General features: G+C 53.0%; 13 protein-coding genes across 13 annotated transcripts; 7 read left to right on the forward strand and 6 right to left on the reverse strand.

Annotated features, from left to right (window-relative positions):
- Window positions 1-249: 249 nt before the first annotated feature.
- B0T26DRAFT_694253 (calmodulin) lies at window positions 250-2,025 on the reverse strand. Its single transcript, XM_060441231.1, has 7 exons — window positions 1,687-2,025; window positions 1,507-1,563; window positions 1,392-1,407; window positions 1,095-1,220; window positions 966-1,036; window positions 765-906; window positions 250-710 (listed from the first exon to the last, which is right to left on the reverse strand). The coding sequence occupies exons 1-7, from the start codon at window positions 1,687-1,689 to the stop codon at window positions 676-678; spliced, it is 450 nt and encodes a 149-aa protein (XP_060300210.1). The 5' UTR covers window positions 1,690-2,025; the 3' UTR covers window positions 250-675.
- Window positions 2,026-2,374: 349 nt separating this feature from the next.
- On the forward strand, window positions 2,375-3,746 carry B0T26DRAFT_765239 (t-SNARE; the record flags this gene model as incomplete). Its single annotated transcript, XM_060446457.1, has 3 exons — window positions 2,375-2,397; window positions 2,523-3,097; window positions 3,175-3,746. The coding sequence occupies 3 exons, from the start codon at window positions 2,375-2,377 to the stop codon at window positions 3,636-3,638; spliced, it is 1,062 nt and encodes a 353-aa protein (XP_060300211.1). The 3' UTR covers window positions 3,639-3,746.
- A 420-nt stretch (window positions 3,747-4,166) lies between these two features.
- On the reverse strand, window positions 4,167-7,083 carry B0T26DRAFT_131609 (uncharacterized protein). The gene has a single exon (XM_060433359.1). The coding sequence runs from the start codon at window positions 6,797-6,799 to the stop codon at window positions 4,202-4,204; it is 2,598 nt and encodes an 865-aa protein (XP_060300212.1). The 5' UTR covers window positions 6,800-7,083; the 3' UTR covers window positions 4,167-4,201.
- Window positions 7,084-7,345: 262 nt separating this feature from the next.
- On the forward strand, window positions 7,346-7,677 carry B0T26DRAFT_638209 (uncharacterized protein; the record flags this gene model as incomplete). The annotated part of the gene is made up of 3 exons (XM_060437014.1): window positions 7,346-7,429; window positions 7,496-7,556; window positions 7,616-7,677. The coding sequence occupies 3 exons, from the start codon at window positions 7,346-7,348 to the stop codon at window positions 7,675-7,677; spliced, it is 207 nt and encodes a 68-aa protein (XP_060300213.1).
- Window positions 7,678-8,043: 366 nt separating this feature from the next.
- Window positions 8,044-8,875, reverse strand: B0T26DRAFT_639581 (clathrin light chain; the record flags this gene model as incomplete). The annotated part of the gene is made up of 3 exons (XM_060437151.1): window positions 8,044-8,493; window positions 8,548-8,765; window positions 8,833-8,875. The coding sequence occupies 3 exons, from the start codon at window positions 8,873-8,875 to the stop codon at window positions 8,044-8,046; spliced, it is 711 nt and encodes a 236-aa protein (XP_060300214.1).
- A 284-nt stretch (window positions 8,876-9,159) lies between these two features.
- On the forward strand, window positions 9,160-11,457 carry B0T26DRAFT_694262 (RNA polymerase II-binding domain-containing protein). Its single transcript, XM_060441232.1, has 4 exons — window positions 9,160-9,708; window positions 9,763-9,854; window positions 10,004-10,204; window positions 10,263-11,457. The coding sequence occupies exons 1-4, from the start codon at window positions 9,611-9,613 to the stop codon at window positions 11,096-11,098; spliced, it is 1,227 nt and encodes a 408-aa protein (XP_060300215.1). The 5' UTR covers window positions 9,160-9,610; the 3' UTR covers window positions 11,099-11,457.
- Window positions 11,458-11,984: 527 nt separating this feature from the next.
- On the forward strand, window positions 11,985-14,384 carry B0T26DRAFT_672038 (putative multidrug resistance protein 2; the record flags this gene model as incomplete). Its single annotated transcript, XM_060439405.1, has 1 exon — window positions 11,985-14,384. The coding sequence occupies one exon, from the start codon at window positions 11,985-11,987 to the stop codon at window positions 14,382-14,384; it is 2,400 nt and encodes a 799-aa protein (XP_060300216.1).
- A 2,045-nt stretch (window positions 14,385-16,429) lies between these two features.
- B0T26DRAFT_132101 (Aspartate/glutamate/uridylate kinase) lies at window positions 16,430-18,723 on the forward strand. The gene is made up of 5 exons (XM_060433360.1): window positions 16,430-16,675; window positions 16,754-16,834; window positions 16,991-17,315; window positions 17,367-18,288; window positions 18,360-18,723. Exons 1-5 carry the CDS (start codon window positions 16,566-16,568, stop codon window positions 18,455-18,457), a joined length of 1,536 nt encoding a protein of 511 aa, XP_060300217.1. The 5' UTR covers window positions 16,430-16,565; the 3' UTR covers window positions 18,458-18,723.
- Window positions 18,724-18,963: 240 nt separating this feature from the next.
- Window positions 18,964-20,081, forward strand: B0T26DRAFT_639004 (domain of Kin17 curved DNA-binding protein-domain-containing protein; the record flags this gene model as incomplete). The annotated part of the gene is made up of 2 exons (XM_060437098.1): window positions 18,964-19,037; window positions 19,103-20,081. The coding sequence occupies 2 exons, from the start codon at window positions 18,964-18,966 to the stop codon at window positions 20,079-20,081; spliced, it is 1,053 nt and encodes a 350-aa protein (XP_060300218.1).
- A 13-nt stretch (window positions 20,082-20,094) lies between these two features.
- Window positions 20,095-21,117, reverse strand: B0T26DRAFT_132190 (uncharacterized protein). Its single transcript, XM_060433361.1, has 3 exons — window positions 21,009-21,117; window positions 20,483-20,760; window positions 20,095-20,427 (listed from the first exon to the last, which is right to left on the reverse strand). Exons 2-3 carry the CDS (start codon window positions 20,711-20,713, stop codon window positions 20,182-20,184), a joined length of 477 nt encoding a protein of 158 aa, XP_060300219.1. The 5' UTR covers window positions 20,714-20,760; window positions 21,009-21,117; the 3' UTR covers window positions 20,095-20,181.
- On the reverse strand, window positions 20,821-21,720 carry B0T26DRAFT_694275 (transcriptional elongation protein). The gene is made up of 3 exons (XM_060441233.1): window positions 21,385-21,720; window positions 21,009-21,262; window positions 20,821-20,943 (listed from the first exon to the last, which is right to left on the reverse strand). The coding sequence occupies exons 1-3, from the start codon at window positions 21,463-21,465 to the stop codon at window positions 20,913-20,915; spliced, it is 366 nt and encodes a 121-aa protein (XP_060300220.1). The 5' UTR covers window positions 21,466-21,720; the 3' UTR covers window positions 20,821-20,912.
- A 338-nt stretch (window positions 21,721-22,058) lies between these two features.
- Window positions 22,059-23,668, forward strand: B0T26DRAFT_639171 (uncharacterized protein; the record flags this gene model as incomplete). The annotated part of the gene is made up of 3 exons (XM_060437111.1): window positions 22,059-22,807; window positions 22,977-23,553; window positions 23,621-23,668. The coding sequence occupies 3 exons, from the start codon at window positions 22,059-22,061 to the stop codon at window positions 23,666-23,668; spliced, it is 1,374 nt and encodes a 457-aa protein (XP_060300221.1).
- A 260-nt stretch (window positions 23,669-23,928) lies between these two features.
- On the reverse strand, window positions 23,929-26,114 carry B0T26DRAFT_738093 (putative tRNA threonylcarbamoyladenosine biosynthesis protein kae-1; the record flags this gene model as incomplete). The annotated part of the gene is made up of 2 exons (XM_060443541.1): window positions 23,929-24,972; window positions 26,088-26,114. The coding sequence occupies 2 exons, from the start codon at window positions 26,112-26,114 to the stop codon at window positions 23,929-23,931; spliced, it is 1,071 nt and encodes a 356-aa protein (XP_060300222.1).
- Between the last annotated feature and the right edge of the window lie 1,025 nt (window positions 26,115-27,139).

The raw sequence follows: 27,139 nt of genomic DNA on the forward strand, positions 1-27,139 counted from the left end.
TGTCCGGTTCCTTCAAATAGAAGGCCTCGGTAAAGTATCCTGTATATGGAAGAACCAGCCCTTGTCTTGTTCGCAACACACTACCTACCTGACTGGAAGGTTGCTTTGTCAAAGCGTTGATGTGAGACTAATAGAGGTCACGTTTCTTGGTGGAATGAATACACAGTGCCTTGTAGAGGCGCGAAATAAACTTAACTTCGACTTCAGCTCTTCTAACTCGCTTTCTTTTCTTTTCTTTTCTTTTTTAAAAAAGAGGAAAAGCCTCTTCAAGAGTCACAACGCTCAGGGGGTGCAGATTATTTTCAGACGACCCTGACTCACGAACAAATCGGTCACGGCACTAGTGGCCAGTTGTCGAGACAGAATGAAGAATAAATTCGAGTAATAAAAGAAATAATTGGCCATGATACGAGCCCGTGACATGATATTCAAGGGAGACCCTCCGAATGACATTACTTTTTCTCATTTTTTTGTTAACAAATACCTAGGTAGGTTGCCAATCCACGAGCCCAACAATCCCGCCCCATGGAAAAGACACAGAAGCGCCGCAGCCGCAGCTCGCGAAGCGTTACCGTGGTCAGTCGGTCGGTCGTCGTCTGATAGTGGCGTCACACAGTTTTGCGGGGGCAGGGGAGCGGTGTGGGGGAGAAGAGAAGAGCCGGCTGCGGTTCTAGTTTATTTCTGCATCATGAGCTGGACGAACTCGTTGTCTAATAGTCCCAGTTAGTAAGTGCGAGTATTAAGAGGACGCATCAAGTACGAACAGTCGATGCGGCCATCACCATCCTGGTCAGCCTCGCGGATCATCTCGTCAACCTCATCGTCAGTGAGCTTCTCGCCGATAGAGGTCATGACATGGCGTAACTCGGCGGCGGAGATGAAGCCGTTGTTGTCACGATCAAAGACCTGGGCCAAAGAGTATCAGAATGCGCCTCGTGAATCGGGTGCCCAGTGGCTCGACAAACCTTGAATGCCTCGCGGATCTCTTCCTCAGAGTCGGTGTCCTTCATTTTTCTCGCCATCATGGTAAGGAACTCTAAGGCGCGCGTCAGCCATATGTCGCAAGCGTATTACTCAAGATTACCTCGTCATACCAGGGAAGTCGATGGTGCCATTGTTGTCAGCGTCGACCTCGTTGATCATGTCCTGCAGCTCCGACTCGGAAGGATTCTGGCCTAGCGAGCGCATAACGGTACCCAGCTCCTTGGTGGTGATTTGTCCTGGTTACAAGTATTAGCTCCCGTCTTGCCCGACATGACGCCCACCAGAAATACAACATGATCTTCTGCGCGATAGGAGGCACCAAGAGCAGTGACATTCGTCTGCTGATGTCACAGCGGAAAGGTGGTCGCAGGGTCGGGGAGCATGAACAGCGCGAGGGAGAGACTCACCATCGCCATCCTTGTCCTGTCATTAAGGCAGCGTATTAGTCCCGGTCCAGGCAGGTTTTGCGCTGGATCGCGTGGCTGCGACGACCAACGGATGCGTAGTAACGGTACAACTTACAAAGAGAGAGAACGCCTCCTTGAACTCGGAGACCTGCTCTTCGGTAAGGGAGTCGGCCTGTCAGGGCGTGGTGGTTAGCTCGCCGTTATTTTGTCGCTTCTGGACAGCAAGCCAGGCGGGTGGCTGCCCCTCAGCCGCGGGGTTCTTTCGATAGATACATGCGCGATGCAGGGCACTGACCATGGCGGCGTTTGTTCGGTCGAGAGAGGATTAGCGACGTGAGCGTATCTAGTCTCGGATGAGGATATCTTTAGTTCAGTTGCGTGGGTATGAGGAACGGGAGCGTCTATCCTCAAATGTTCGAGGTGAATGGGGTTGAAGGTTCAAGGTTGGAGGGGGAATTAAATTAGCGAGCACTCGAGCAGGCTTCGGGATCTTGAGAAGAGCGGGGACCCCTCCTAACTATAACGGTGGTACGAAATTTGGTAGCACGATCGGGGGGGCCAGGCGCCTGAAGCAGGCAAGGCAGGCTGCCGCCCAAGGTTTTCCTTGCCGTGATGGGGGGAGTGCGGACGTGCGCGGGCGGGCCGTTGCCAAGCTCCTTGAGCCCCATCTTGACACTGTTGTGTTGGTGGGAGCCCAACCCGGTATACGACCCAGCTGGCAGCAGCTGCCTGAATCTCAAATCCCGCCCTGTTTGCAATTCCGCCCGCCCGTCAATCCCTGCCATTGAATTGGCCATCGTGTCAGAGCTCTGGGTCCCGCGTCATCAATCCGCTAAGAGTCGGACGTCGAGCCGCGCAAGCGATAGGCCATGTAAAGCTTACAGCTTAAGGAACCAGGACCACCATTACGTCGAACACGAGAACAGTAACAAGTTGCTTGCGGGCGAGCTGAAAGGGAGGCTTCCCCCCTTCCGGCGTCCGCCATGTGGCGAGACCGCACCAATCTGTAAGTGCTGCCTGCCTGCATGTCTGTACTTGGCTACCTACAGACGCCTTCAACTCCGTCTGGGCGCGCGAGACCTCCCAATTCCTCTTGTGTTGCTGCGGCCATTGACATGCCCTTTTCGCCAGCTACATCTCGTACCGCCAGTCTAACGCCCACCACCCGACGCAGCCGCGCCATCGGTATGGGCCCGCGGCCGGCTCAGCCGACCGCTTCGGCGGGAGCGGTGGCGCTGCCACCGGCACGGCGGTGCTGTTCTCGGCCGACGAAGACCGGCGCGGTCTCCTATCAGCTGGCGCTTACGACGTTGACGATGGCGACGCGGTGATCGAGATGGATCTGCTGCCCCCGCGCTGGGCCGACGTGTCAGATGAGGTCTCGGAATTGCTGGCCGACATTGCGCGTAAGAGCCAGAAGCTTGAGAGGCTTCATCAGAAACATGTCCTGCCAGGATTCAACGACGAGGAGGCTAAGAAGGCCGAGGAAAGCGAGATCGAGCAGTTAACGCAGTCCATCACGCGCGGGTTTCACGATTGCCATCGCTGCATCCAGCGCATCGAGCAGATGGTGCGCGAGGGCAAGGCGGCTGGCCAAATGAGTCGCGCTGACGAGCTCATGGCCAAGAACATACGTGTCAACCTAGCCACGAGAGTTCAGGAGGTAAGCGCGGGCTTCCGCAAAAAGCAGAGCGCATATCTAAAGAGTAAGGGCCCAAACGTCATTTCCGGAGCTATATCTTGGATAATATGATTGCTAACTCTGTCCTTGTTCTGCACTCAGAGCTCAGGGGCATGGGCGGTATATCTGGTCCCGCTGAGCGCGCATCAACACCACTACCGCCGGGAGTTTACACGGACCCGTCGATTTTGGAGTCAGACGCGGACCGGTCGTTTTCACAGTCAACGATTCAGGCCACGTCGCACCAGAAGTTGCTGCACTCCAACGACGTGGCCATTTCGCAGCGCGAGCGGGCCATCGACGAAATCGCTCAGGGCATTATTGAGCTGTCGGACCTGTTCCGAGACCTCCAGACCATGGTGATCGACCAGGGGACCATGCTGGACCGCATCGACTACAATGTGGAGCGCATGGGGACGGACATTAAGGAGGCCGACAAGGAGATTAAAATCGCCGCCGGCTATCAAAAGAAGACGGCAAAGAGAAAAATCATTCTGCTACTGCTACTAATAATCGCCGCTATGATCATACTTCTGGTCATCAAGCCCAAGAAGCACCAGAATTGATCGTATATCGGGAGTGTTTCCAACGTCAGGTCACGTCGATGAGGCTTGCAAACAGCATGTCCGCCGAAAAGTGGACTGAGAAGACCAAAGAAGAAAAAAAACACAAGATAGAACGTGGTGGCTTTAGGTAGGGTGTCCGAGAAGAACCACTGTACTGGAACTGAAGCTCGTGGGAGGCTATTATGACTACCTAGAAGCTGTTTGCATCGAGGCTGGATGCTCTGTGGAGAGCGTTTTGATGCTTTTAGATTTTTTTATTTTTGTACCATATTTCCTGGGCTATATACCAATAATGCTGCTTATGGATGCCATTTCGTGCCTCGTTCGGTGTCCCATGTTTTTTTAGCATGGACGACCTGTGGTGTTCTGTGCTCTAAGTCTGGATGGCCGCTCCAACTATCTATAAAATCCATATTGTACATATCTTCTATTCGAAGGGCTCTAACTGACCTGGGGTATCAAGTTTTAGACAATGCCATACTGATAGCGTGATAGAACAGTCGGAAACAAGACAGTGGAGAGAAAAAGAAAGAATCTATAAATATACAAGAACAAGATATCAACTATAAATGATATACTACACCGTATAGTTTCTTTACTAGGTCCGTTATCTTCATGTCTAGATTATTAGGTCTTTTTGATAGAGTTTTCAACTCCCAGTCCGCAACCTCCTTGGCCAGCTGAAGAGAGGGGCCACGAGCTGTAACGTGTCTGACTGACAGGTGGGTGGCGCCCCGGTTTGTTTCTTGCGTTGCTCGCCGGATTGTCTTTCGTATTGTTGCTTCTTGGATGTTGTTGGCTGCTGCTGCTTGGCGGGATTTCAGGCGCGCGTCCAAGGTCTTTCTCGTTTCCGCCTGTGCCTGCTCGACGCCTTCACGGAATCTTGGCAATTCTGGAATGATTTGGTAACCCCAACCCTCATCACATGCGATTTTGGCCTCCTTCAAGGTCAAATTTCCCTCTTTTGGGGGTTTTGCGTAGATGTCGGCAAGCCGCGACACCACACACCACACCACCTCTTTCGGGGTGACAGGCACCCCTAGGTCACGGAGTTGTGCCAGGAGCCGTACACCAGATGCAAAGGCTCTACCATTCGTCGTGCCTTTAGGTTGGTGGATGGGAAGTTGGAAGAACCCGCAATAGAGGATTGACTGTTGTATCCTGCCACTGAATACCAGCCGCAATGGATGCAGGGGGTGACTAGGGCTTAGATCTTGGGGCAAAGACTGGAATTCGTCATGCCGCTCAATATCGTGCGACACAGCGGGAACGTCAAGCTTGTGGACAACCAAAGCACCGTTCTCTGAATGTTTTGGCTCGTAAAAGCGGTTGGCAAAACTCAACGACAAATGCTCTACATCATCAAAACGGCCCGCCCACCCCAGTCTAAACAGGATGGTCTTCAATGCATCTGTTGCAATAGGGAACCGCATTGACATGATCTTACTGCACAATGCAGCATAGAAGTCAAGATCAACTGGGCACTCCCCTCCGTCAGGCGAAACGTGCCGTAAGATATGAGATGATATAGTGTTACTGGCTGTCGACGATAGCTGAGTGCCTCTTAAATTCATGGTGTCAAGAACTGAGAGCATTCCCACTCTTGCGCCCACTCTCAAGCAAAGTAAGACCAGGTCGTTGGAGATGGCATCACTCAAGTCTAGCGAGACGGCGAGCCTGACTGTTATGATCGTTCGAGAACGTTTCAATGTCGTCAATATGTCGGATCGTTGGTTAAAGACGCAGGCGTCGACATCGTTTGATATGTTTGGTAAAATATCAGAATCAATCAAATCTGCCAGTGAATCCCAATCTTCAACTGTGGAAAACCTCTGAACGGCCCGCTTGAGATCCGAGAAGCCGCCACGGAGCTGAAGAGCTTCGTTGATGCGGCGGACCATGCGGCGGATGTTCCGTTTTTCGAGTCGTATGGGCCGCAGAGAGAGAGAATCAGCCCAAGCGCGCCAAGGTAACTGGATTGGATTCGTCTCGGGGTCGGCTGGGGCCCCAAAAGTTGGTTGAAGTGACTTTTGTTTCGTCTGCGTTAATTTCCAATCCGCCGCCTTTTGGCCCACTTCCTTCTCAGCCACCGCAAGCTCTGACTTGGCACTAAGATGTCGAGATAGGATGTTGGCATCACGCCTAGAGTATCCCGCAAGAAACCGTAGAAATGGTAGCGAGGCATCCGAGGAAGGGACATCCTTATGAAGAAGGAGTAACTCGCGCCAGTTGCGGGCAAGGCGCGACAATCCTCGAGCGAAGAGGAACGGGACCAGCTCGTCATGAAGCCCACGGTGAGGGCTCAGAATGTACAATGCTCGTAGAGTTCTGTGTGTCTTAGGTCTATGATCAAGGAGGAATCGTTTAAGCACCCTCGCGAGGCTCGTTGCGTCAGTGCCCAATGTTGCACTTATGCGAAGATGCCACTGTAGACATTGCTTCGTCCACCCCCGGTCAAGGTAGAAACAAAGAATGCCCCAGTATAGGTCTGGCCAGCGGATGTGATGCTCATTGAAGAGCCAAAGAGCGTAAGCCCACACGTCTTCCATGTATTTTCTGTTGGGAAAGGGCACACTGAGCAGCGTCCGCCAGAATATTTCCGCTGCTTCTCCTTTCGTTTCGTACAAAGTCCGGCGCCTCAACAGACCCTGTAGGACAGCTTCGGCCCCGTGGATGCCATCCCTTTTGTAGCGAAAGTGGAGTATGCATAGCCAAAGCTGGACATCGTTCGCATTCTCTGGCAAGTCGACTAATCGGATTTGATTGTCGGTGGCGAGGACATCGGACTCGAGGTCCATCCGCCTGGTTGCTGCACTCATGTAGCGCCACTTCCCATAAACAGCAGGCCTGGAGCTCGGTTCATATGGCTGGATAAGAGAAAACCCTTCAATGTCCGTCGCTCGATGCGACTCCCCACGGGATGGTGTTGGAGTCAACAGTCCTGCGTGTAGTTGAATGGGAGCAGTTCGTAAACTCGAAGCGGTCGTGGAGGGTAGAGGCCAGTTGGTGTTATAACGTTTTTCCTGTCGAGTGCCTAGCGAGGTGTTCGAGATGAAGCACAGAGAGAACCAGGCTGCAAGCCGGACGGTGGGAGACGCTCGCGGCCATTTTGGCGATGCTCGGGCCGTTTGACTCGATACACAGCGCCAGGAATGGGGCATTGCACTGCCCTATTATAATTGAAAGAGGTCGCTTTGCAGGAACCATGTCGAGCTTCAGTTTCAGGGACAACTTCCAGCACCCCTAGGCTCTCCCGGCCGTGTCGGTGTATCGCGTTTCCATGAGATTTTCGGCGTGACCTAGAATAAAATAAAATAAAAACGGAGCTGCTTCATAGAAGTTAGCCGTTCGGCGGAGCTTTGCTTGCCTTGCCCGACCAAGGAACCTGCTTAGTCACAATTTTGCATTGGCCAATCCCAGCGGAATGGTCTCCAAGCGAAGCTACAACGACTCAATCCAACACTCACCTCACCACACTCGACACTCCGCAAGCTTTTCCCGGCGCAGAACCCAACTACGAAACTCATTCTGCACCTTTCAAGATGGGGTAAGATAATCACGTCCCGAGCTGGCATGTCCCGAGACACCCGCGCGACGGGATCATTTCCCCCGCTGTATCGATTACCAACTGGGCCGCCATGTTTTTGGTGCTATCGTACGATCTCCAAACGAACCTAAGCTGACATCTCTCCGCCCTCAAAAACAGCATGATGGACGCGAAGAACAAGGTGCCTGAGCTCCAGCGCGTGTATCAGGCAGCATACCGCAACCACACCCGGATTTGGAGGATCGTGAGTTAGGACAGAAAGGAGTTGAAAAGGCCATACAGAGGACCGACGTTAATTCAAATGACGCAGAGCCCTCGCAGCCGCATGATGCTTATCCCCTTCAACATCGTCCTGTATGGATCTCTTGCAGGTGCGATACGGTTTCCAATTTCCCTCACCTCTTTCACCGAGGTGCTAACTCTGTTCTAGCCAACATGTACGCGATGGGCCGCAAAATCCTGGGGTACAATACCTGGTTCAGCAAAGATTAAGCAGGAGTACATATGGGCAACTGTGATGGTAGCCGGTGTATAGCTCAGAGGCAGATATGGAGCGACAGGGTAGTAGCTCTAGAACACAAGAGTCATGCCTTAGAGGCCCTAGTTCCCTTTGTACATTCCTTGACTAACATTTGATGGCATTCTATGTGTGTTAATTCCGGGTGTGATCAATTACTCGCAATTCAGCCCTTTGCTACCAAAGACCCAATTCATTTTGCCCGCGAACAGCAAACATCATGTACAATTACAACTCATGCCTCTGAACCTAAATTCAAGGGTCAGCGCATGTATCGGGCAACATGTTGCAGGCCCTTTTCTGTTATCAGCCTGTAATTTTTACGAGCACGATGATAACCCCTAGTATCCCTCAGCACCAGGTGCCTCCGCATCCTTCCGTAAGCTGGTCAGCAGCTCGCGGAACCGCTCCTTCCCGGAACCTGCAGCACCGCCCTTCGCACCCTTCCCGCTCACGTCGACAATTTTTGAGATGCGCTCCCAGCTCGTACCGCCAGAAGTGGTGTCCTCACGGTTGGCAAGGAACTGCTCTGCCTCCTTGCGGGTCTGCGCAACCGCCTTCTCCTTCTTGTTGTTGTAGTTTTCGTAAAAGTCGTCGATGTTCTGCTGGGCCTCCTTGATGGTCTCGGCCTTTTGCGTGGCGAATTGCTCTGCCCGTTTCTGATTCTGGGCTTCTCGCTTCTCGCGCCAGTTCTTGATCACCTCTGGCTCCTCCTCTTCGCCAGCATAGGCCGCATAGCCCGAATTGTAGCTAACCGACGGGCCGGTGACCGTGCCGCCTGGTGCAACTCCCTGTAAACTACATTAGAACGTACAGTAGAATCTAATGATCTTGGCCGAACATACCTCGTTGCCACTGGTGATGTCCGGGAACTGGCTCTCGAACGCGGCATCGCCGCCCGTGGCGCCGATACCACCTCCAAGCAAATCATCGTCGTCATCGTCAAAGCCAGCATCCTCGACCGTTGCGAATTGGTTGGCATCGTCGCCGAGGATCGCCTTCTCTCGTTCAAGGAAGTTGCTAGCGGAAGGTGCGACTGATGCATCCTTGATCTCTGTCTGGGCTTTAGGCGGGGTGTCAGTGTGCTGGCACGATCGTCAAGAGCACGGCTGAAGCCGCATCCAACTTACCGCCGGAATCAAAGTCGTCGAGCGAGGGGAATCGGTCAGCCATGGTGACAGATTATATTTCAAATGCGGGCGGGTTGGTGTCCTATCTGGCACCGAAGTGAAAGTCTGCCACTAGAGAAATAGTGATTGGTGTTCAAGCCTATAATTTATTGGCGTGCTGTTTGATCGCGTCAGGTTGCGAGGCTACGCTGTACTGTACGCGCTAAGTCAGCTACGCCAGCCGCTGCAGGTGGAGATAGAGGAACGTTATGCGACAGTCGGGGTTGGACTAGCATTAAACATGCAATTAGCCGCCACGCTGGCTCGGAAGCAGAAGCTTTTTGATGTGGCTAAGAAAGCTCCAACCTCCTTCAAACTTCCATCTCTTCTTCGTCCTCCAATCTCTAGGTCTCTCACAGCGCAGCCACATCGCGCATCATCACTCTTGTGTATGCTGCTCGGCAATTTCGCTGGTGATATAGGTGCGAAGTGCAGATACCTTCGTACTTTTCATTGCAAGACTGGATTACTTGGTTCGATGTGGGCGGGTCTTGACGCGCAATTGATGCTAGACTGCCATATTCAAGACGCTGCAGGTTGGACCAGTGTTGACCACCACGGTTGTTTGGCGCCGCTCGTAGAGGAGCTTCCATTTATGGTGTGAGCCATCGATCTTTAAAACAACAACTCTCCACGACCACGGGACTTCGCCAAGCCGTACCAATTCCCATTTGCACAGCTCTCTCGTTTCTTATTCATCCATCTTCTTACGTTTTCATCTTCATCGTCGCCCCGCACGATGTCTTATAACGATGATGCGGTGCTCTCCAAGCTCTCAGCATTGAATGAGAGCCAAGAAAGTATCGCCACCACTGCCCAATGGATAATGTTCCACAGGTAAGGCCAGAGATGGTAATGGTTTGTCGGTGCTTGAACTAATCACTCGACTAGGCGACACGCAGCTCAGACTGTCCACCTCTGGTTGACGAAGCTTAGGGATCTTCCCAGCCCTAAGAGATTGAATATGATCTATCTTGCAAACGGTAAGCGCCTGTTGCTGGGCCGGGTGCTTGTGTTCGCCTTCTCCTTATGACCCGCATCCCAAAGGCCTTTGCAAAACTGGTTGAAATGCCGGTGCTCTAGTACGGTCTATCTCGGCTCGCAATAGCAATGCTGATCTGCTACTCTCCAGAGGTCGTTCAGCAATCCATAGCTCGTCACAAGGACGACTTTCGGACTGCCTTCTCTCCGTTTATTTGCGATGCTACATCCACAGCGTACAAAGGTGCCTCGGCAGACATTCAAAACAAGCTGAAAAGGGTCGTAGACATTTGGAGAGAGCGGGCGATATTCAGCTCAGAATTACAGGGTGCAATGGAAGCCAAGTTAGAAGGTAACACACTCCGGATCCTGCATCTCAATCTCCAGTTGATGCTGATATCAGCGGACAGAACTTGACAGGTCCCGCACCTCGACCAAAGTCGGGAGTTTTGGAGCATCCATGTTTGGGTCTCAGACGTCTTCCATCCCTCCCGAGCTTAGCCCACTGGTTGCGCCGCAGCAGAGTGTGTCAAAGAGCATAGTACCCAAAAATAATGCTCTTAAAATGGCCAACACTGAGTTCGACAAACTGACAGACCTGACGAGCTCTCCGCCAGCAGCCGCAGTTTTTGCAGCGCGACTCACTGGTCTACTTAAAACCCTTGCCAATGCCGAGGGTGCCGTCACAGAATGTATCAGAGCTCACAGAGAACTTGTTACGGCACTGGAGAAGATTCTACTGACCAACAAGGAAGAGCTGGAATCGGAGGTGACTCATCTAAAGAAGTTAAGCGCTCGTAGAACTGCGATCGAGCAAAAGAAACAGGAGGTCGAGCTCGCCATCATGGCCGGCTTGCCCTCCGGAAATTCGGAGCAATCTTCTCACAACCGTCCTTCTGGGAGCCCCGTCCCGGAGCCCGACCGCCCTCAAGTTGAGGCATTGACACCGCCACAAGTTCAGGACCATGATGACATGTACACCAACTCCCCCGGGCCGCAGAACGGACAGACAGAAAGTGTTGCAGGATTCATAAATTCGCCACCTGTTCCGCCTCAGGCGACTTTCCCATCAGCTCCTGGCATTGAATTGCTCTCGCACCTTGCATCCCGGTACCAAGCTGTGCCGGTCAACGGGTCCAAGAAGCGCAAGATCGATGCGTCGGACGACTCTCCGGATCTAGGAGGCGATGATGGAATCGATGCGGAAGTGTCTGAGATGCTTAAAAGGGAAAGCCACTCTTCTTGAGCACGTTGCGCATTTTTGATACGATTACAGGCTATCTACATATTGGGACCTGCAGTGGAAATGGGTTCGATGAGTTCGCCCAAGGCGGCGTTATTTATGACCGAAACGGTTTACCGGTGTGATTATATTGTGTATTACTTTGTAAGATGTGAAAGTGGCAGTGTAGTCGTTGAGCGCAACCGTTGAGGTTGCTGGGCGTGGCGAGCGCTTTGTAAGTATCTAGATTTATAGCCTTCTAAGTCGTTTGTACCTTAACTTGGAAGTAAAGGGGAAATTATCTCCATGTGGTGATCGAACCGCCGTTTCAGCTATGTGCTCTGGCTATCTGTATTTTGTCTACCTTACTTCGTTTGTGTCTTGGTCTTTGCGTGTAGAAAATTCTCGAGACCGAAGACGGCCTTGACATTATTACTGTCATGTTTTCTTTATTTTCGACAGGAGCTCGTCAGAGGTAAGATATCTGCCTAAGGTACTTAATCCATACCTTGCCATAATGGAGCTTTTTATTGACTAAAGAATCAATAGTCGAACACTGGCGTATCTCTGTATTTGGGCTCAATTGCTGTTACATTCTCAATGATCAGGTTCATTGACAGGGGTTGCACAGGCTCCCGCGGCTCGGCGATTGCGGATGACGAAATATTACCAATGCGTGTATTCCGTACCATACGGAAAAGTTGGTGTGTATTGAAAGCTCGTTAGAAGTTGAGGAGATCCCGATCGTTTTCGCGTCCCAAAATTTTCTCTTTCTTCACGGACATAACGACATTGGAACAAGCGGTCGTATGCATAAACGGTAGGATTTGAATCATTCGACATGACAGACCCGTGGCAACGGTATTATCCCTCGAGATAGCGAGAGCGACAGTAAAAGCACGAATCGAAAATGGTGTCAGGGGCAACAGCAGTGCGCCTCCGCGCGGCACTGCTTCAGCAACGCGGTCTCAGCCTTGCATCAACAACAGCGCCTCCACCGCCGCCGGCTGTGCTTAACTTCCCGCCCCGAGATCCCAGGATTGGCGCCTCGATTAGCTTCCGGTCGAACACAGTTGCATCGGCGTCCCAATGCCAGCCATTTGCGACCGTCGTTCCCCAGCCACCCACGTCGCCAACGATATCATCGGCTCAGCGCTATCCTTTGAGCTCGCGTCACTGGTCCGAAACAAGATGGCAATCTCCTTTCGGCTGCCTCCGCCAGCTCTCGACGACTCGGCCGTTGCGGCGGGAGGCTGAGGAGGCTAGCAAGGACCCTGCTAGGATAAAAACTGAGGAAGAGCAGCAAGGTATACAGAGGGAGCTCGACCACCTCGAAGCCCATGGCTTCCAGAGAAGTGCAAAGGCAGCCAAAGCCGCACATGTCAATATGAGTGCCCGGTTGTCCAAGGAAGGGAAGGGCCAGGAGGGCAAGCCTGGGCTCTCTGAGACTTGGCGTCTGATCAAGATCGCGCGCCCTGAGCTGCGATGGCTAGGGGTAGCCTTCGTCTTGCTACTGATATCGTCAACGGTTACCATGTCGATCCCCTTTTCAGTTGGGCGGATCCTAGACCTCTCGACGAAGGACCCGGCCGAAGACGCCACGTTATTTGGCCTAACCATGAACCAGTTCTTCACGGGTCTTGCGGTCGTACTCAGCATCGGCGCGATGGCTAACTTTGGGAGGATCATACTTCTACGAATCGTCGGCGAACGCGTCGTGGCTCGGTTGCGAACTCAACTCTACCGCAGGACTTATGTGCAGGACGCCGAGTTCTTCGACGCGAACAGAGTTGGCGACCTCATTTCGCGACTAAACTCGGACACCGTCATTGTCGGCAAGAGTATCACGCAAAATGTCTCAGACGGCCTCCGATCGCTTGTTAGCGGCGCGGCTGGATTCGTTGCCATGGCATGGCTTAGTCCTAAGTTGACGTCCATAATACTCGTCATGTTTCCGCCTATCGCACTAGGTGCATTTGTGTACGGCCGCACCGTCAGGAACTTGAGCCGGCAAATCCAGAAGAACGTGGGAACCTTGATGAAGATTGCCGAGGAGCGGCTTGGCAACATCAAGACGAGCCAGGCTTTTGCTGCCGAAGTCCAGGAGATTGGCCGTTATAACAAGCAAGTGAAAAAGATCTTCTCCCTAGGGACAAAAGATGCCGTCATCTCAGGAACCTTCTTTGCGTCGACGAGCTGGGCTGGCAATATGACCATCCTGGCTATGCTCATCGTGGGAGGGAATCTAGTCCGGACGGGTATCATGACATTGGGCGATCTAACATCATTCATGATGTACACTGTCTTTGCGGGATCCAGTCTATTCGGTGTGAGCGGATTCTACTCGGAGCTCATGAAAGGTGTCGGTGCCGCGAGCCGCCTCTTTGAGCTCCAGGACCGGAAACCGGCGATCCCTTCGACGGTGGGGCTCAAAGTGGTCTCTGCACAGGGTGCTATCAAATTCTCCAACGTCACGTTTGCTTATCCCACAAGACCTGCAGTGGCAATATTTAACAACCTCGACTTTGAAATACCGTCTGGAAGCAATGTCTGCATCGTCGGGCCTTCAGGCGGCGGAAAGTCAACAGTCGCCTCGCTGCTTCTGCGGTTCTACAACCCCACGAGCGGCTCCATCACCATCAACGGAGTGGATATTTCCAAGATGAACGGCAAGTCACTCCGGCGGCGCATTGGCATGGTTTCTCAGGAGCCGGTGCTGTTCTCAGGCACAGTCGCAGAGAATATTTCTTACGGAAAACCCCTTGCTACCCGCACCGAAATCATCGCGGCAGCGAAGAAAGCGAACTGTGGATTTATTAGCGACTTTCCGGACGGTCTAGAAACCCAGGTCGGCGCAAGAGGGGCCCAGCTCTCCGGTGGCCAAAAGCAGCGCATAGCCATCGCCCGGGCACTTCTGAAAGATCCCGATATTCTACTGCTTGACGAAGCCACATCGGCCCTTGATGCGGAGTCGGAAACTTTGGTGAACGCAGCGCTCGGCGAGTTGCTGAAGGGACGAAGCACCACAATATCGATTGCCCACAGGTTGTCGACGATCAAGCGGTCTGACACCATCATCGTCCTCTCGGGCGAAGGCACCGTAGCTGAAATCGGCAGCTACACGGATCTTAGCACGAACACGGACAGTGCATTCAGCAAGTTGATGGAATGGCAAATGAGCGGCGTCGATGTCCCACCCGAACTTCGCCCTCCTAGCACTCCTCACATAACGGAAACTGATGAGATCGAAGAGGACCTGGAAATGGACGACGACGACGATGTTCCAGAGTCCGGCGAAGAGAAACGGTGAGAGGGAGTGGATTAACCAGCCAGGGATTGCCTATATTTTATTTTTCAATTTCATATGTTCGGAGGCATGTCAGAAGACTTCTTTTTTTTGCATCTGAGGCGCATGGATAATGTATAAATCACGCTAGGGTCGGCGCACTCCCCACTCGATAAACACCAAACAAGCATGGACAAAGCATTTTTTTCGCGAGCAAGTCTGAAGAAAGTTCGGCCGGCTTCAGGAGCTTTCCTGGGTTGTACAAGGGGAACATGGCACTGTTTGGGGCTGCCATAAAGAACGACTCTGTTCTGTTCTCCCTTCTCCCTCGATAATACATACCTAATATCCGCGTCCCTACTTACCTATAGGTAGGTAGGTAGGTAGGTAGATACGGTTGAATGCCTTGCCACAAGACGGGAATCTAGACTTACTAAGAGTGATATTTGCATCATTGCCGGGGTTCCTCTACTCTCTGGCTCGTCAGTGCATTCTCGGGCTTGCAGATGTGGCAATTTTGTGTCATTCATCTTTGAGGCTGCTCTTTGACTCTCGAAATTTGCCCCCAAACCTTATATGGCGGTGTGGGATGTCATCCAATCGCCCAACATGTGCTCGGGTAATACCAGTCAATACGCACAGTTATGAGATCGTTCGGAGATGAAGCTTGGCGATGGAAAGCTGCAGGCCACAACGAACTGGACTCGCGGATTCTATGGGTTTACATATGACACAATTAAGTTACAGAGGTTTTGCACCAAGGTTTATAATCTCTGTTTTAGAACGGGGAGTTACAGGTAAGCTATAAAATTATGGCGCGTGTGTGCTGGTTTGGGGCTATCTCAGACAATACTCAACACAGCAACTTGATGTGAATACGACTGATGTAGGGATTTACTTCTGTCCCATTAGGCTTTCCAATTAAAGAGTCGCATTCAGATACACTATACCAGTAGTTAACATGAAATGCTGCTCGAATATGAGGTTGGATGGAATACGCCTTGGTAGTCCTCATTTCACGTCACGAAATACTAAATTACAACCTGACACTTCGAGAGACCGACAACCAGTCCTACTGGCCACCTTCCCTCTCTACCTTTGCAGTGCCAGGGGCGAAAGAAACCCCACTCTAGGTACTTTACATCATGGTATACTCTATACAGTACGTGTAATACGGAGGCTGAAACTTCCCGATCAAACGCCGTCAGTCGCCCCCAAACTGCCCGGGGGCGGTTAGGCCATCGCCGCTGGAACGAACCGCCTGAAAAGAAGGCCGCAACGAGATGAGAAAACTGTTAAACGGCATCTACTGTGCCGCACGGATCACATGAGATGGCATGTGCCACGGCATTACGCTTATTTCTTTCCTCGGACGACGTGTAAGTATACGTGTAAAGGCTTCGAGATAGGTCAAAGTGTGCCCGGATGGGCCTTAGGCCTCAGTTAGGACGTCGCACGTTGAGGGTAGCGGTCTCGGTCTCGACAAGTGGATAATCGAAGGACCGCAAATCAGGTAACAGATGTTGGTGGTCAGCACTGCAAAATGTGTTATCGATCTGGAACCTGCAATAAGCTGCCCCGCCAAAACGTCAGACGGACCCCACTCGCCATACGCCCCGCCGGGATTTGCAGGGCGGCCCACGCCGATGGGCCCTGGGTTTGGGTCGCTTGGAAAACCCTGCCTCCGAAATAGGGACCGAATCTTGCGGGTTGTGACTCGCCGCAGCGTGCGCCGAGGCCCTCTTGTGGTCGATGAAATGGGCCTGCTTTGCGCTTTGTTTCTCGTCTCAACTGGCCCGGTTTCGATTTGGGCGTCCCGGTACGGTACGCCTCACCTCGCCTCGTCCCCCCCCAAAAATTACATCCCACGCTCTTAGGTCTTGGAACCCCAAAACCGTTGCTGTCCATCTCGACTTGTTGTAAATCTGACATATGCTCCCGTCCCTTAAATCAAGCGCCCTCCCCCGCATATTGCTGGTGTTGATCTTCCTCGCGTGAGGACGGACATTCAACGGAAACATATTCCCATTCGAGGCCAATTGGGGAACCCACAGTCGGATGCTCACTTCATCTACTTCAGTCCTTCAAAGCGAGTATCGGAAATAGAATATTTTCCCCCAGGCTTGTTATTGGCAGCCTTGTCACACCCCCAGTCACTCACCGTTTCTTGGATACACAAGAAGTCCTCGTGACTCATCCGCCCCCATGGCAAGGGAACTCGTCAAGAATTCCAGTAAGAATGGCTGGGTGGTTCAGAAATTCGGAGGCACGAGTGTGGGCAAATTTCCAGACAAGATCGCAGAGGACATCATAAGGTAAGATTTTGCATCCCTGGTGCAACGAAGGCGGAACGAAGCATAGAAGCAAACGATTGTACTAACACGGTGTTGCAGAACACACATTGAGAACAACCGGCTCGTCGTGGTGTGCTCAGCCTTGAGTTCTGGCAAGAAGTCCAACGGAACTACCAGCCGGTGAGTGGTTGTTCTTCTCCCCGTTAGGCAATTGTCTTGTCTTATTACTGCCCCCATAACCCCCATCAACCCCCTCCCCCACTCCACCACTGTAAAGCCGAGGCCGCCACGATTTGTCAAGCTTCGCGGGATGATATGACTGATTGTCGCACACAGATTATTGGAGGTGTTCAAGAAGCTACGGGCTATTCTCGCGGCGCCCACCGACGAGATAGTCCAGAATGAACTGCTCCAGGACGCCAAGCACATCGTCCAAGATATCTGCAAAGACCATGCTGCCTCAGCCGATTTGTTTGTCAAGGATCCACAACTAAATGCACTTCTCAAAGAGGAGACAGATAAAGATTGTCAGCTCCTCATTGACTACCTCGAGGCCGCCAAGCGCTTCAACCTTGAGATAAATTCCAGGGCCAAGGACCGCGTGGTCAGCTTTGGTGAAAAGCTGAGCTGTAGGTTTATGACCTATCTGCTTCAGGATAGAGTAAGCTTGCCCATGTTCCTCCACTGTCTTAGTTTCTAATTTGTCTTAAAGGGGGTGGCTGCAGAGTACGTCGACCTTGTCGATATATTGCATAGTGACAGCCCTGGGAGTCTTGACGCGGCCTTCTACCGGTCCGCCTCGGCCGTCGTCGCCAAAAAGATACTGACCTGCCAAGACCGAGTGCCTGTTGTGACTGGATTCTTTGGCAAGGCCCCTGGTGGTCTTTTGGATGGAGACATCGGCCGAGGGTATACGGACCTATGCGCGTCGTTGGCCGCCGTAGGGCTACAAGCCCAGGAGCTCCAGATCTGGAAGGAGGTGGATGGGATCTTCACTGCTGACCCCTCCAAAGTCCCAACTGCTAGACTTATCCCATCCATCACACCCTCCGAGGCAGCAGAGTTGACCTTTTATGGCTCGGAAGTCATCCATCACTTGACCATGGACCGCGTGATTAATGCCGTCCCCCCCATACCCATTCGAATTAAGAATGTCAAAAACCCCCGTGGAGAAGGAACAACTGTCAAACCAGATCCCCTTCTAGCCGCAAATCAGCAAATTCAAAAGTCGAGGCAGAATTCAGATCCTTTAAAACGAAAGAAACCAAAGCGCCCTACCGCCGTCACCATCAAGGACAAGATCTCCATCGTCAACATCCACTCAAACAAGAGATCGATAGCCCATACATTCCTAGCACGAGTGTTCGCCATTCTCAACCAGCATAAGATTTCGGTGGATCTAATCTCCACTAGCGAGGTTCACGTCTCGATAGCAGTCCACACGGGCAACTCCGAACTCGATAGCTTTGATGGTGCCATCAAGGACCTGTGGGAATGCGGGGATATCAGTGTACTGCACGACATGGCGATTTTGAGCTTGGTAGGTGCTGAGATGAAGAACATGATCGGTATTGCAGGAAAGATGTTCTCGACCCTAGGAGAACATCGAATTAACATCGAAATGATCTCACAAGGTATGTCTTCAATGCCCCAATCCCGCCCCCAGAGATAGTACGCACTAACTCCTGCTTCTTTTGTCCTTCAGGTGCCAGTGAGATCAATATCTCTTGTGTGATTGATTCTAAGGATGCCGAGCGAGCCATGAACATTCTGCACACCAACTTGTTTACATTCCTCGAATAGAAGACGAAAAGGTTGAGTTCTGCCACTTGCTGACTGTCTGTGGAGCGCTTTCTTTGCAAAGACAAGAGCGAGTTATCAAGAATTGCATTGCATCGAGCTGGCGGGGTTACGAAAGCTAGCAGATGATTGAAATGGGTTGGTTTTAGAGATATTTTAAATACAATAATTATAGAGCATGATATTAGGCACTGTTGGATGCATCAAGCTATTTTATCTCATTTCCAATGTGGAATTATACCGAAAGAGAAAGTCTTCGTAACACATGATGTAACCCGTGGTATTGTGCCCCTGCTCACCCCCACATTTCAACCTATGTCGAGTGTAGCCCATGAAGTGGGTTGGCCCATGCAACGGCCTGTGACCCTTTGTCAGCCCCCGCCACCACACTTCACAAGTTCGCGATTCTCAGACTGCTTCTCACCCGCATCCTCGAACCTGCTCCTTTTCTCCTCGTCGCCCGCCATCCTTGTCGCGCTTGACTCCGCGTAGGAGTCCACAGCGACACAATGCCGAAAGCAGAATTCGGGAGCACCAAATATGTCTCCAATCAAATGAAAAGCCGGGGGCTTAATAGACTACGGTAAGTTTGACCTAGCCGCTTCCACCTTGCAACTAGGAAACGAGGACTGATTCTTATTCTTCTAGGTGGTACTGCCAGCTATGCGCCCGGAGTCTCAGGGACGAGAATGCGTTCAAAATGCACAACAGTTCCGAGAGCCATATGCGCAAAGCCCTCGAGGCCGGCCAGAACTACAAAGCGGTGGAAGAGGGGTTTTCTAAGGAATTCCTGCAGTCCTTCCTCGCTCTCCTCAAGACATCCCACGGAGAGGGCAGAAGCGTGCACATCAACAAGTTCTACAATGAATTCATTGCGCACAAAGACCACGTCCACATGAATGCGACAAAGTGGAGCAGTCTAACAGCTTTCGCCAAGTATCTGTCGAGAGAGGGTCTTGTCAGGGTGGAGGAGAAGGAAGAGGAGGGCGCCCAGCCGGGGTTCTACATTTCTTGGATCGATGACTCACCCGAGGCCATGCGCCGTCGCGAAGAAGTCCGCCGAAAGGAACTGCAGGACAAGGGCGACGAAGAGCGTGAGCAGGCGCTGCTGAGAAGCCAGATCTCGAGAGCCAAGAAGGACGCCGAGGCGCGAGGCGTTGACCTCGAGGAATCGGAGACGGCAGGCCACGAGCTTAAGCGACAAGTTGGCGAGAAGATCAAGCTATCTTTCGGAGCAGCTAAATTAAAGTCTGCAACCGGCGACGCACCGAACCCTCCTCCGGCCCCGGACCCGACCCCAGCGAGCACAGTTGCCGACGGTGCGGCGCTGAAGGTTGTCCCGGAATCAACAAACGAAGAGGAAGGGAAGGCGGAAGACGAGAAACCAACCGAAGAAGTCACAGCTGATGGCACAGCTCCTGCACTAAAACCGGCCCCCATGAAATTCGGAATAAAACCGCAGCCCAAGAATGTATTCAAGAATGCGTTTTCTAGAGCTAAAAAGAAGGTCATGGCCACTCCGCCAAAGAAAATGAGCGAGGCTGAGAGAATCATGAAGGAGGAGATTGAAAAAAAAAGGGTCCGCGAGGCGACAGGAGGCCCGCCAAACAAGAAGATGCGGTTTTAGTCTCTTGTCAGCGTATGCGGGGAATTCGGGAGACCCTTCGGATGAGGCTACAGTTCCTTCAAACATGTTTAGGCGTTTAGGCGTTTAGGCGGAGTTTTCTTCACATTATACAGAGACAGGGAATGATACCAGGGCTTAGCTCACATAGTAAAACAGGGGATAGGGCTCTGGAGGGAGCATAACGGTTTATACTCTTTTGTTTAGTAGACTTAGTCACTTCACACACCAAAGTCGCCAACGGCAGCCAAAGGAGATGCCACCGACACCAAGACGGAGGGCGCAAAAGCCAAGTCCAAGTCTCCAACTCCCCTAACCGTGGCCGTCGCGATAGCACAGCCGGCCCAAACTACCCGGGCATTAGCGTCTGCCACATCACAACGCAGCACAGCGGGTACTCCTACCAATGGCGAACAGCAGATGCAGCTCGCCAAGAAACGGCCTGCCGAATACACTGCGGAGAATCCCAAGATACCCAAGGCCCCTAAGGCGATGCAAAAGGCACATGAAACCCAGCAGCAGCAAGCCATGATGGAGCAAATGATGAGTGATATGAACGGCATGAACGGAATGAACGGCGGATACGGCGGCATGCCCAACGGCAACGGCATGTGGGGAGGCTCGGACATGGGCATGGCGATGAACCAGGGCGCTGCCGGCAACGGCGTCGGTCGTTTATACTCTTTTGTTTAGTAGACTTAGTCACTTCACCCACCCTGAATTTACATTTTGACCAAAAATATGTGCCTAATACCCCGTAATTGCCCAAAAAACGCCCCGAACTCCCCGGTCTTTGCGCGAATCGCCGATGAAGACCCATCACTTTATTCACCACTAGTCTGCCTCCGTAGCGCTGCCATCGCGTCTTTGATAGCGAGTCAGTTGCGCTGTCAGGGCCCCAAAAGGCAACTAACAAGGGAAAGTACGTACGGGATATACTGAATACGGTACTCCTCTTCTATCGAGGTCCGCACGTCGTCAGGTAGTTGGCCTGATACCTTGATCGCATAAACGCCTCGTACATATCCGTCTAGTCGTTGCCACTTTGCGACCCAGGACTTGTTGGGGTTGGCAAGCGTGATGATCCCCTCAAAGACTTGTGATGTGCAGCTCTCAATCTGATCCGGGGAGCCTTGAAGGTGCAGGAACTCCTCGCAGTTTGGGCAACCCTCGTCGCGGAAGCGCTAATAAAATCTCACCGTGTTGAGTAACATGCAACAGAAGAGGAAGGCTGCTTGGGGGGGTCCCTCAAGATATTATGTAAGGTAGGGGGATGAGGGGGAGCCAGCGCGCCGGCGACACGTACCGCAAATGTCATGACGATCGAGCATACCATACAGGCCCGCAGGTATCTCTGCTGGTTAGGCGCGACATAATTCTCAGACATTTTCACCGTATATCAAATGTAAATCGATGACGTTAGGCGGTGCGCGAGAGAGTATCTCGGGGGCGGATCGTTTGTGGTTTTGAGTTGATGAACGAAAGTTGTTGGTATTTCATGAAAGGCGGCTTGATGCGGCTGATGCGAGGCCAGAACCACTCTTCAAAGGGGAACCAGGAGGTGCAAGGGTGGCACGGTCCAGTTCAGCTTCCCTAAGTGAAAACGGAGATGGTGGGGGAGTGGCCCCGCTCCCCGTCCGCCCCTTATTGAAACGTACCTTATTCAAGACTTATCGATCGCGCCGAGTGGAGGACCTCACCTCCTCGATTGCCAACGGACGTTGGATAAGGTTTTCGTCCTTGCATGGGCCCATAAACCTAACTACACTAAATACGTGTATCCTATCCCAGTCGGAGGCTGAACTGCAATGCGACTGCGTTATCGATTGCCTCCACCGTCCAACCCCGCCCTCTCGAACAGGCTCCAAAAGACGTGCCAACGCCGCGACCCAAAAAAGGTGTATGTGTTGTGTCTCGTCCAAGCAGGAAGCAGCAACAAGAGCAAGGCCATATATCCCTATCAATTCCCTGCAATTGAAAATGGGGAACAACCCCTCTACCTCCAAACCCTCGAACCCGTCCAGCCAGCAGCATGAGCCGCCCCGGCCTGGGAGGCGCGATATCAACAAGCATCCCATACCGGTCCACCACCAGCGCACTGCCGCCCCGCCCGAGCCGTCACTCACACAAGCCCAGGGCACTGCCGTGCAGCCGACATCGAGCAGCAACCGCCCGAGGTCGCTACAACACCGGGCCGCGCACTCTCTGAGCAATTCGCCCGCCAGCTCCGTGACCTCCTCTACCAAACCCGTCGACGTCAAGGCACCCAGGCCCAGCTCGAGCCATGAGCCTACCAAGCCAGTAGCAGTCCCCAATTCGCAAAACTCGCAAAACTCTCCCTCTTCGCCCCGGCCACCTAGGTCAGATCCATACGAAACCGCTATCATGCCCATCAGCAGCCTGCAGGACGTCTCATACCTCACCCGGCCGCCCCGCCTACCCCTACCCATAGAGGAAGAGGTGCACACGCCCGGATCGCCGATAATTGCGCCAACTGACGTTGATGACCCGATTGACAATGTCGACGGCCTGGACTCTGGCGTACTGCCTCGGCCGTCCTCGACCCTGAGTAACAACTCAACCATTGAGGACGAGGACCTTGAAGAGCTGCGTGTTGATAAGACGAGACCCACGGTTCCTACGAGACTCGAATGGCTACGCGGCGGTGACAAGGTCTATGTGACTGGAACCATCTTTCAGTGGAACCGCAAGACCCGCCTACATCCAGTGTGAGTCCCTCTGCGCTCCTTTCATTTTCTCCTGGATGCTCGGATAGGAGACTTTTACCTGTCCGTTAGGAATAGTTTCGTCCACCCCCAATACTAAATAAATAGAGACGTGTCCACTGTAGACCCTGCATCAGGGAACATATGGTTGCTAACTCGGATCCTACTACAGGGAGGGTCGGCCGGGTGCCTTCTCGGCCACGGTCAATATTCTCCCAGGAACACACCATGTACGTTTTCTTGTGGATGGTCAGATGCAGACCTCGCCCGACTTGCCTACGACGGTAGACTTTGGCAATAACCTGGTCAACTACATCGAAGTGAATCCCGACGACCTGCTGTCCGATGCTCCAGAGACATCTGGCGCGCCCGCAGGGACCGATGCGCAGCAGGCTGCTCAGATAAATCGTTCCGCGTCGTCTGAAGACCAGGCAAATAAACTGCCAAAAGACAGGGATGTGCCTCCAGTGGACCAGTTCGCTGACAAGATTCCCAAATACCTCATCGATTTCGACCAGCCCGAAGATACGCCAGCGTATCATAATGCTGTCACAGCTATCGACAAGCTTCCAACCCCGCCTGCTCTCCCAGGGTTCCTCGGCAAGCCCATACTTAACGCTGCCACTCTGATTAAGGACGACAACAGTGTGCTAAACATGCCAAACCATACCGTTCTGAACCACCTGGCTACCAGCAGTATCAAGAACAATGTTTTGGCTGTTTCGGCAACGACAAGATACAAGAGCAAGGTTCGTCGTTGTCTAGGCTACCTCCCTGACGATGTTTTGTTCCAGAGACTGACCACTCCCTGCGCAGTATGTGACTACTATCATGTATAAGCCAACGACTATGGAAGGTATTTGAATTAGGTATTCGGTGTTTAGAACGGCGGCTTCTCTAAGCTACTGGGCAACGCGGTAGAAGAGGGGTCAGGAATAAACTGTCCAATTTAAGCCACGAATTACAGGATTTACTTTGGTAGGGATGTCTTTTGGGGTTTGATCGGGGCGGAACGGCAGCTTGAAAGGTCCGCGATGAATAAGGCGTTGAGCGAGTGCCGACAGACGCTGGCGAAGAGGGAAAAAATTTGCCCGCCTAGCCTCACGGTAGATTGATTCTCATGATTACCTCCTCCATTTAACGAAGACCTCGTCGGTTCTGAAGCGCTGTGTGCAGGTGCTGTCCTCTAACGGGGTCCGGAAGCCCGTCTCGTAAGCTAGGAGACCCGCGTGTGCAATCATTATGCCATTGTCTATGCAGAACCGCTCGTCGGTCGCATAGACGCTCCCGCCTCGTTCCGCGGCCATGCCGCCCATCATTTCCTGCAGGCGCTCGTTGCACCCGACTCCGCCTACAATGAGGGCCTGCTTGCTGCCGACGTGCGCCATGGCCCGCTCCGTTATTTCTACCAACATGGCAAATATCGTCTCCTGCAAACTAAAGCAGAGGTCCGCCGCCGTGATGGGCTCTCCATCCGGCCCCACCCCGCCGGCCTTCATCAGCGCCGCCAGCTCATCGGCCCGCGCCAGAATGCCGCTGAACGAGCAGTCCATCCCCTTGACCGTGTACGGGAGGTCCAGAAGCACGCGTCCTCCTTTCTTGGCCAGCTGCTCGATGTTATAGCCGGGGGCCGGGTCGTTGCTAATCTCAAGAGTCCGCGCGAAGCGATCCAGGCAATTGCCCACGGCGATGTCGAGGGCCTCACCGAAGATGCGGTACCGCTGCTCGGCGTAGGCGATCACCTGCGTGTTGCCGCCGCTCACGTAAAGCACCACGGGGTTCTCGGCGCCCGTTATGGCGCGCCCCATCTCGATGTGGCCGACGCAGTGGTTGACGCCTACTAGCTCCTTGCCCCAGAGCAGCGCCAGCGTGCGCGCCGCTATCGCCACCGAGCTCAGCGGGCCCCCCATCCCCGGCCCGCGTGTATAGCACACGCAGTCGACGTCGGCTACCGACACGCGCGCGTCCGCCAGCGCCTGCTTGGCCACCCGCACGAAAAACGCCCGGTGGTGCCGCGCCGTGTCCTTGGGCAAAAACCCCGTCCCCGGCGGCGACACAAACGTGTGCCGCACGTTGGACAGAACCACCGCCTCGCCCCCATCCTCGTGCGCAATGACACCGATCCCTAGTTTGTTGGCCGACCCTTCGCACCCCAGCGCGATGCGTCGCTTTGTGTTGCTGCTTGAGGGGGGGTTTGGAATGGCTGTCGCGGCCATGGTTGTGAATTATAAGGTGCGAGCTTCGATTCCGGTTCAGTTTCAGTAAGTGGTAAGTCTTAGGCTTGCCGTGAACGGAGGCAGTACCTAAAGTCGACGAGGTCCTGAGCGCCGCGCCCGCGTTGGATGAGGTAATGAGGGGTTGTTTGTATGTATCAAGGTCGCCCAAGTCTTTCTTTCACCTAGTCTTCTAAACGGTTCCAGCACTGACCAGACCGCGTTTCCGTCTCTTAAAATAGAGGAGGTTATTAGACAAAACCTTGAGTATGGATAAAGGAACTCAAGCAGGTTTCGTTACACTCAAAGACGGCAACCCGGGGCCTGAAAGGCGAAAAACGGAATTCACAACAGGCGACTTTTTAGGTGTCAATTGTAGTGAAGTATTTCGTCAGCGGGATCCCGCTGAGAGGGTTCGATCCGATGACAGACACTGAGTGGAGGGGTACCTCCGTAATGTATCTGTAAGTAACAACCCAGATGGCAAGGGCCGTGCGCTAGCGCCACAAAAAAGGCTGGGGGATGCCGATTCAAGCACCAGCGGCGCGCAGGGCTGTCGCAGACCCGACCCGTCCCATAGCTTGGGGCTTTCTTGACCCCACAGCACCGAGATCCCAATACCCATTACATTCTTTCCCACCGCACACCACCAACCCTACACCCGGAACATATTCTTCTTCGCTCGTGGCACCAGCTGGGCGCACTCGTGGATGCCCGGCGCTATTTACTTCAGCTGTTCGTGTTGTCTTGAGACTCAGATACCGCACACAATGGCCTCCACGAGCTTCCGCCTTGTTCTTGCAGCTGCTTGCTGTCCCTGCTCCTGCTTATGCATCGAGTCTCGGCGTCCAACAACCCCATCGGGGTTCGGATAAGCAACATTCTTTTCATACCCGGCTATCCACCATGTCCCTACTCGAGGTAAGACCATCCGCATGTCTTGCCACTTCGCCGGTATATCAAGCTTCCCTTGCCGCGCGAGAGTAATCACTCGGTCGTGCGCCCCGAGCTGGCCCTGGGCCTTGTTCCTTGGCGCTTCCATGGATGGAGAGCTCAGCTGACCAGATCACTCTTAGGCGATTAGGGCTTATTCCCATGATACCCTCAGGATACTCGGTTGCAAAGTCTCGGTCAGCTTCCTAAGAAGGCGCCTAGTGCTCCGCTAGACCCTCAAGCCGCCTTGGCTAGCGGTGTACGACCAACCTCGTTGAAACCCGTGGCGCGGGTCTCCTCACCGGGCCGCCAGAGTCCGCCAACGCATAAAAAAACATCCATGCGCTTGATTCAAGGCTGAAGCCGCCTTTACAACAACATTGCTCGGGAAAATCTCTTTGACGGCATATTCTCGCTCTGGTTATTTTGGCCGGGCACCTATCGTCAGCTGTTAAACACGTCCCGTGCATTGGCGCAGCTTTGCGTTCTCGGACAGCCGGAAGATCGAGGTTCAGAGTACGCAACAGAGGCGAAAGCACATTTGCGCTCGGTCCCGGGGCTCTTTTCTTGGCCTACGAGCATGCCCTCCTAGAGGAACCGTTGTCCCCTTTTCGGCTCGTCTGCTCGGACCGAAGAAGAAAAATCCGTGGCTGTCCCCTAGGTACAGAATATTCGCAATTCGCGGTCTTTCCATCTGGTTACCATTACAAGCCCCGCGCCCAGCAAGCCATAGCAAGAAAAGCACGAGAACCTTTTTGCCAGCCCACTCTACCCGCTCATCCGTCGTCAAACCATGCGCACAACAGAGGTGACCCGAGCAACAAATCGGCAAGACTATGCCTACAATGTCCTCGACAACACACAGCAACACATTGTTTTCGAATCGTTTAGGTGATCGCTTGATCATACACCCACCCCAACAATCTACACTAGGTCCAGGTCGGACATCCGCCACGCAGATAAACTTTCAAGGTAATATGGGAGACTTGTCGATCTTTATTTGCGCGCATCGCGTAACACCACTTCAATTCTTCCATCCGTCACGACGGCCCAATCAGATTCGGGCCAATGGTGTCCCAAAAGCTACTTTGGTTTAATTATACCATGGCTCGGGTGCGACAGAGCAGCTATTGGCTTCCCATATTTACACCTATCACTCGGTCCCCTCCTTCGCCTATATTCTACACAA

Source organism: Lasiosphaeria miniovina, assembly GCF_030549165.1.
Source record: "Lasiosphaeria miniovina strain SMH2392-1A chromosome Unknown B0T26scaffold_2, whole genome shotgun sequence".
Taxonomy (NCBI): Eukaryota; Fungi; Ascomycota; class Sordariomycetes; order Sordariales; family Lasiosphaeriaceae; genus Lasiosphaeria; species Lasiosphaeria miniovina.

Coding starts and splice junctions, on each gene's coding strand:
- B0T26DRAFT_694253 (XM_060441231.1), bottom strand. Junction 1,037..1,094: donor TGGCACCATCGACTTCCCTG/GTATGACGAGGT, acceptor CGCGCGCCTTAG/AGTTCCTTACCATGATGGCG. Junction 711..764: donor TGGTGATGGCCGCATCGACT/GTTCGTACTTGA, acceptor TGGGACTATTAG/ACAACGAGTTCGTCCAGCTC.
- B0T26DRAFT_694262 (XM_060441232.1), top strand. CDS start 9,611: ATGTCTTATAACGATGATGCGGTGCTCTCCAAGCTCTCAGCATTGAAT. Junction 9,709..9,762: donor CAATGGATAATGTTCCACAG/GTAAGGCCAGAG, acceptor TCACTCGACTAG/GCGACACGCAGCTCAGACTG. Junction 10,205..10,262: donor AATGGAAGCCAAGTTAGAAG/GTAACACACTCC, acceptor ATCAGCGGACAG/AACTTGACAGGTCCCGCACC.
- B0T26DRAFT_131609 (XM_060433359.1), bottom strand. CDS start 6,799: ATGCCCCATTCCTGGCGCTGTGTATCGAGTCAAACGGCCCGAGCATCG.
- B0T26DRAFT_132190 (XM_060433361.1), bottom strand. CDS start 20,713: ATGCCCATGTCCGAGCCTCCCCACATGCCGTTGCCGTTGGGCATGCCG. Junction 20,428..20,482: donor GCATCTGCTGTTCGCCATTG/GTAGGAGTACCC, acceptor ATGCCCGGGTAG/TTTGGGCCGGCTGTGCTATC.
- B0T26DRAFT_132101 (XM_060433360.1), top strand. CDS start 16,566: ATGGCAAGGGAACTCGTCAAGAATTCCAGTAAGAATGGCTGGGTGGTT. Junction 16,676..16,753: donor ATCGCAGAGGACATCATAAG/GTAAGATTTTGC, acceptor ACGGTGTTGCAG/AACACACATTGAGAACAACC. Junction 17,316..17,366: donor CCTATCTGCTTCAGGATAGA/GTAAGCTTGCCC, acceptor TTTGTCTTAAAG/GGGGTGGCTGCAGAGTACGT.
- B0T26DRAFT_694275 (XM_060441233.1), bottom strand. CDS start 21,465: ATGTCTGAGAATTATGTCGCGCCTAACCAGCAGAGATACCTGCGGGCC. Junction 21,263..21,384: donor CGATCGTCATGACATTTGCG/GTACGTGTCGCC, acceptor AGATTTTATTAG/CGCTTCCGCGACGAGGGTTG. Junction 20,944..21,008: donor TACCGTATTCAGTATATCCC/GTACGTACTTTC, acceptor TCGCTATCAAAG/ACGCGATGGCAGCGCTACGG.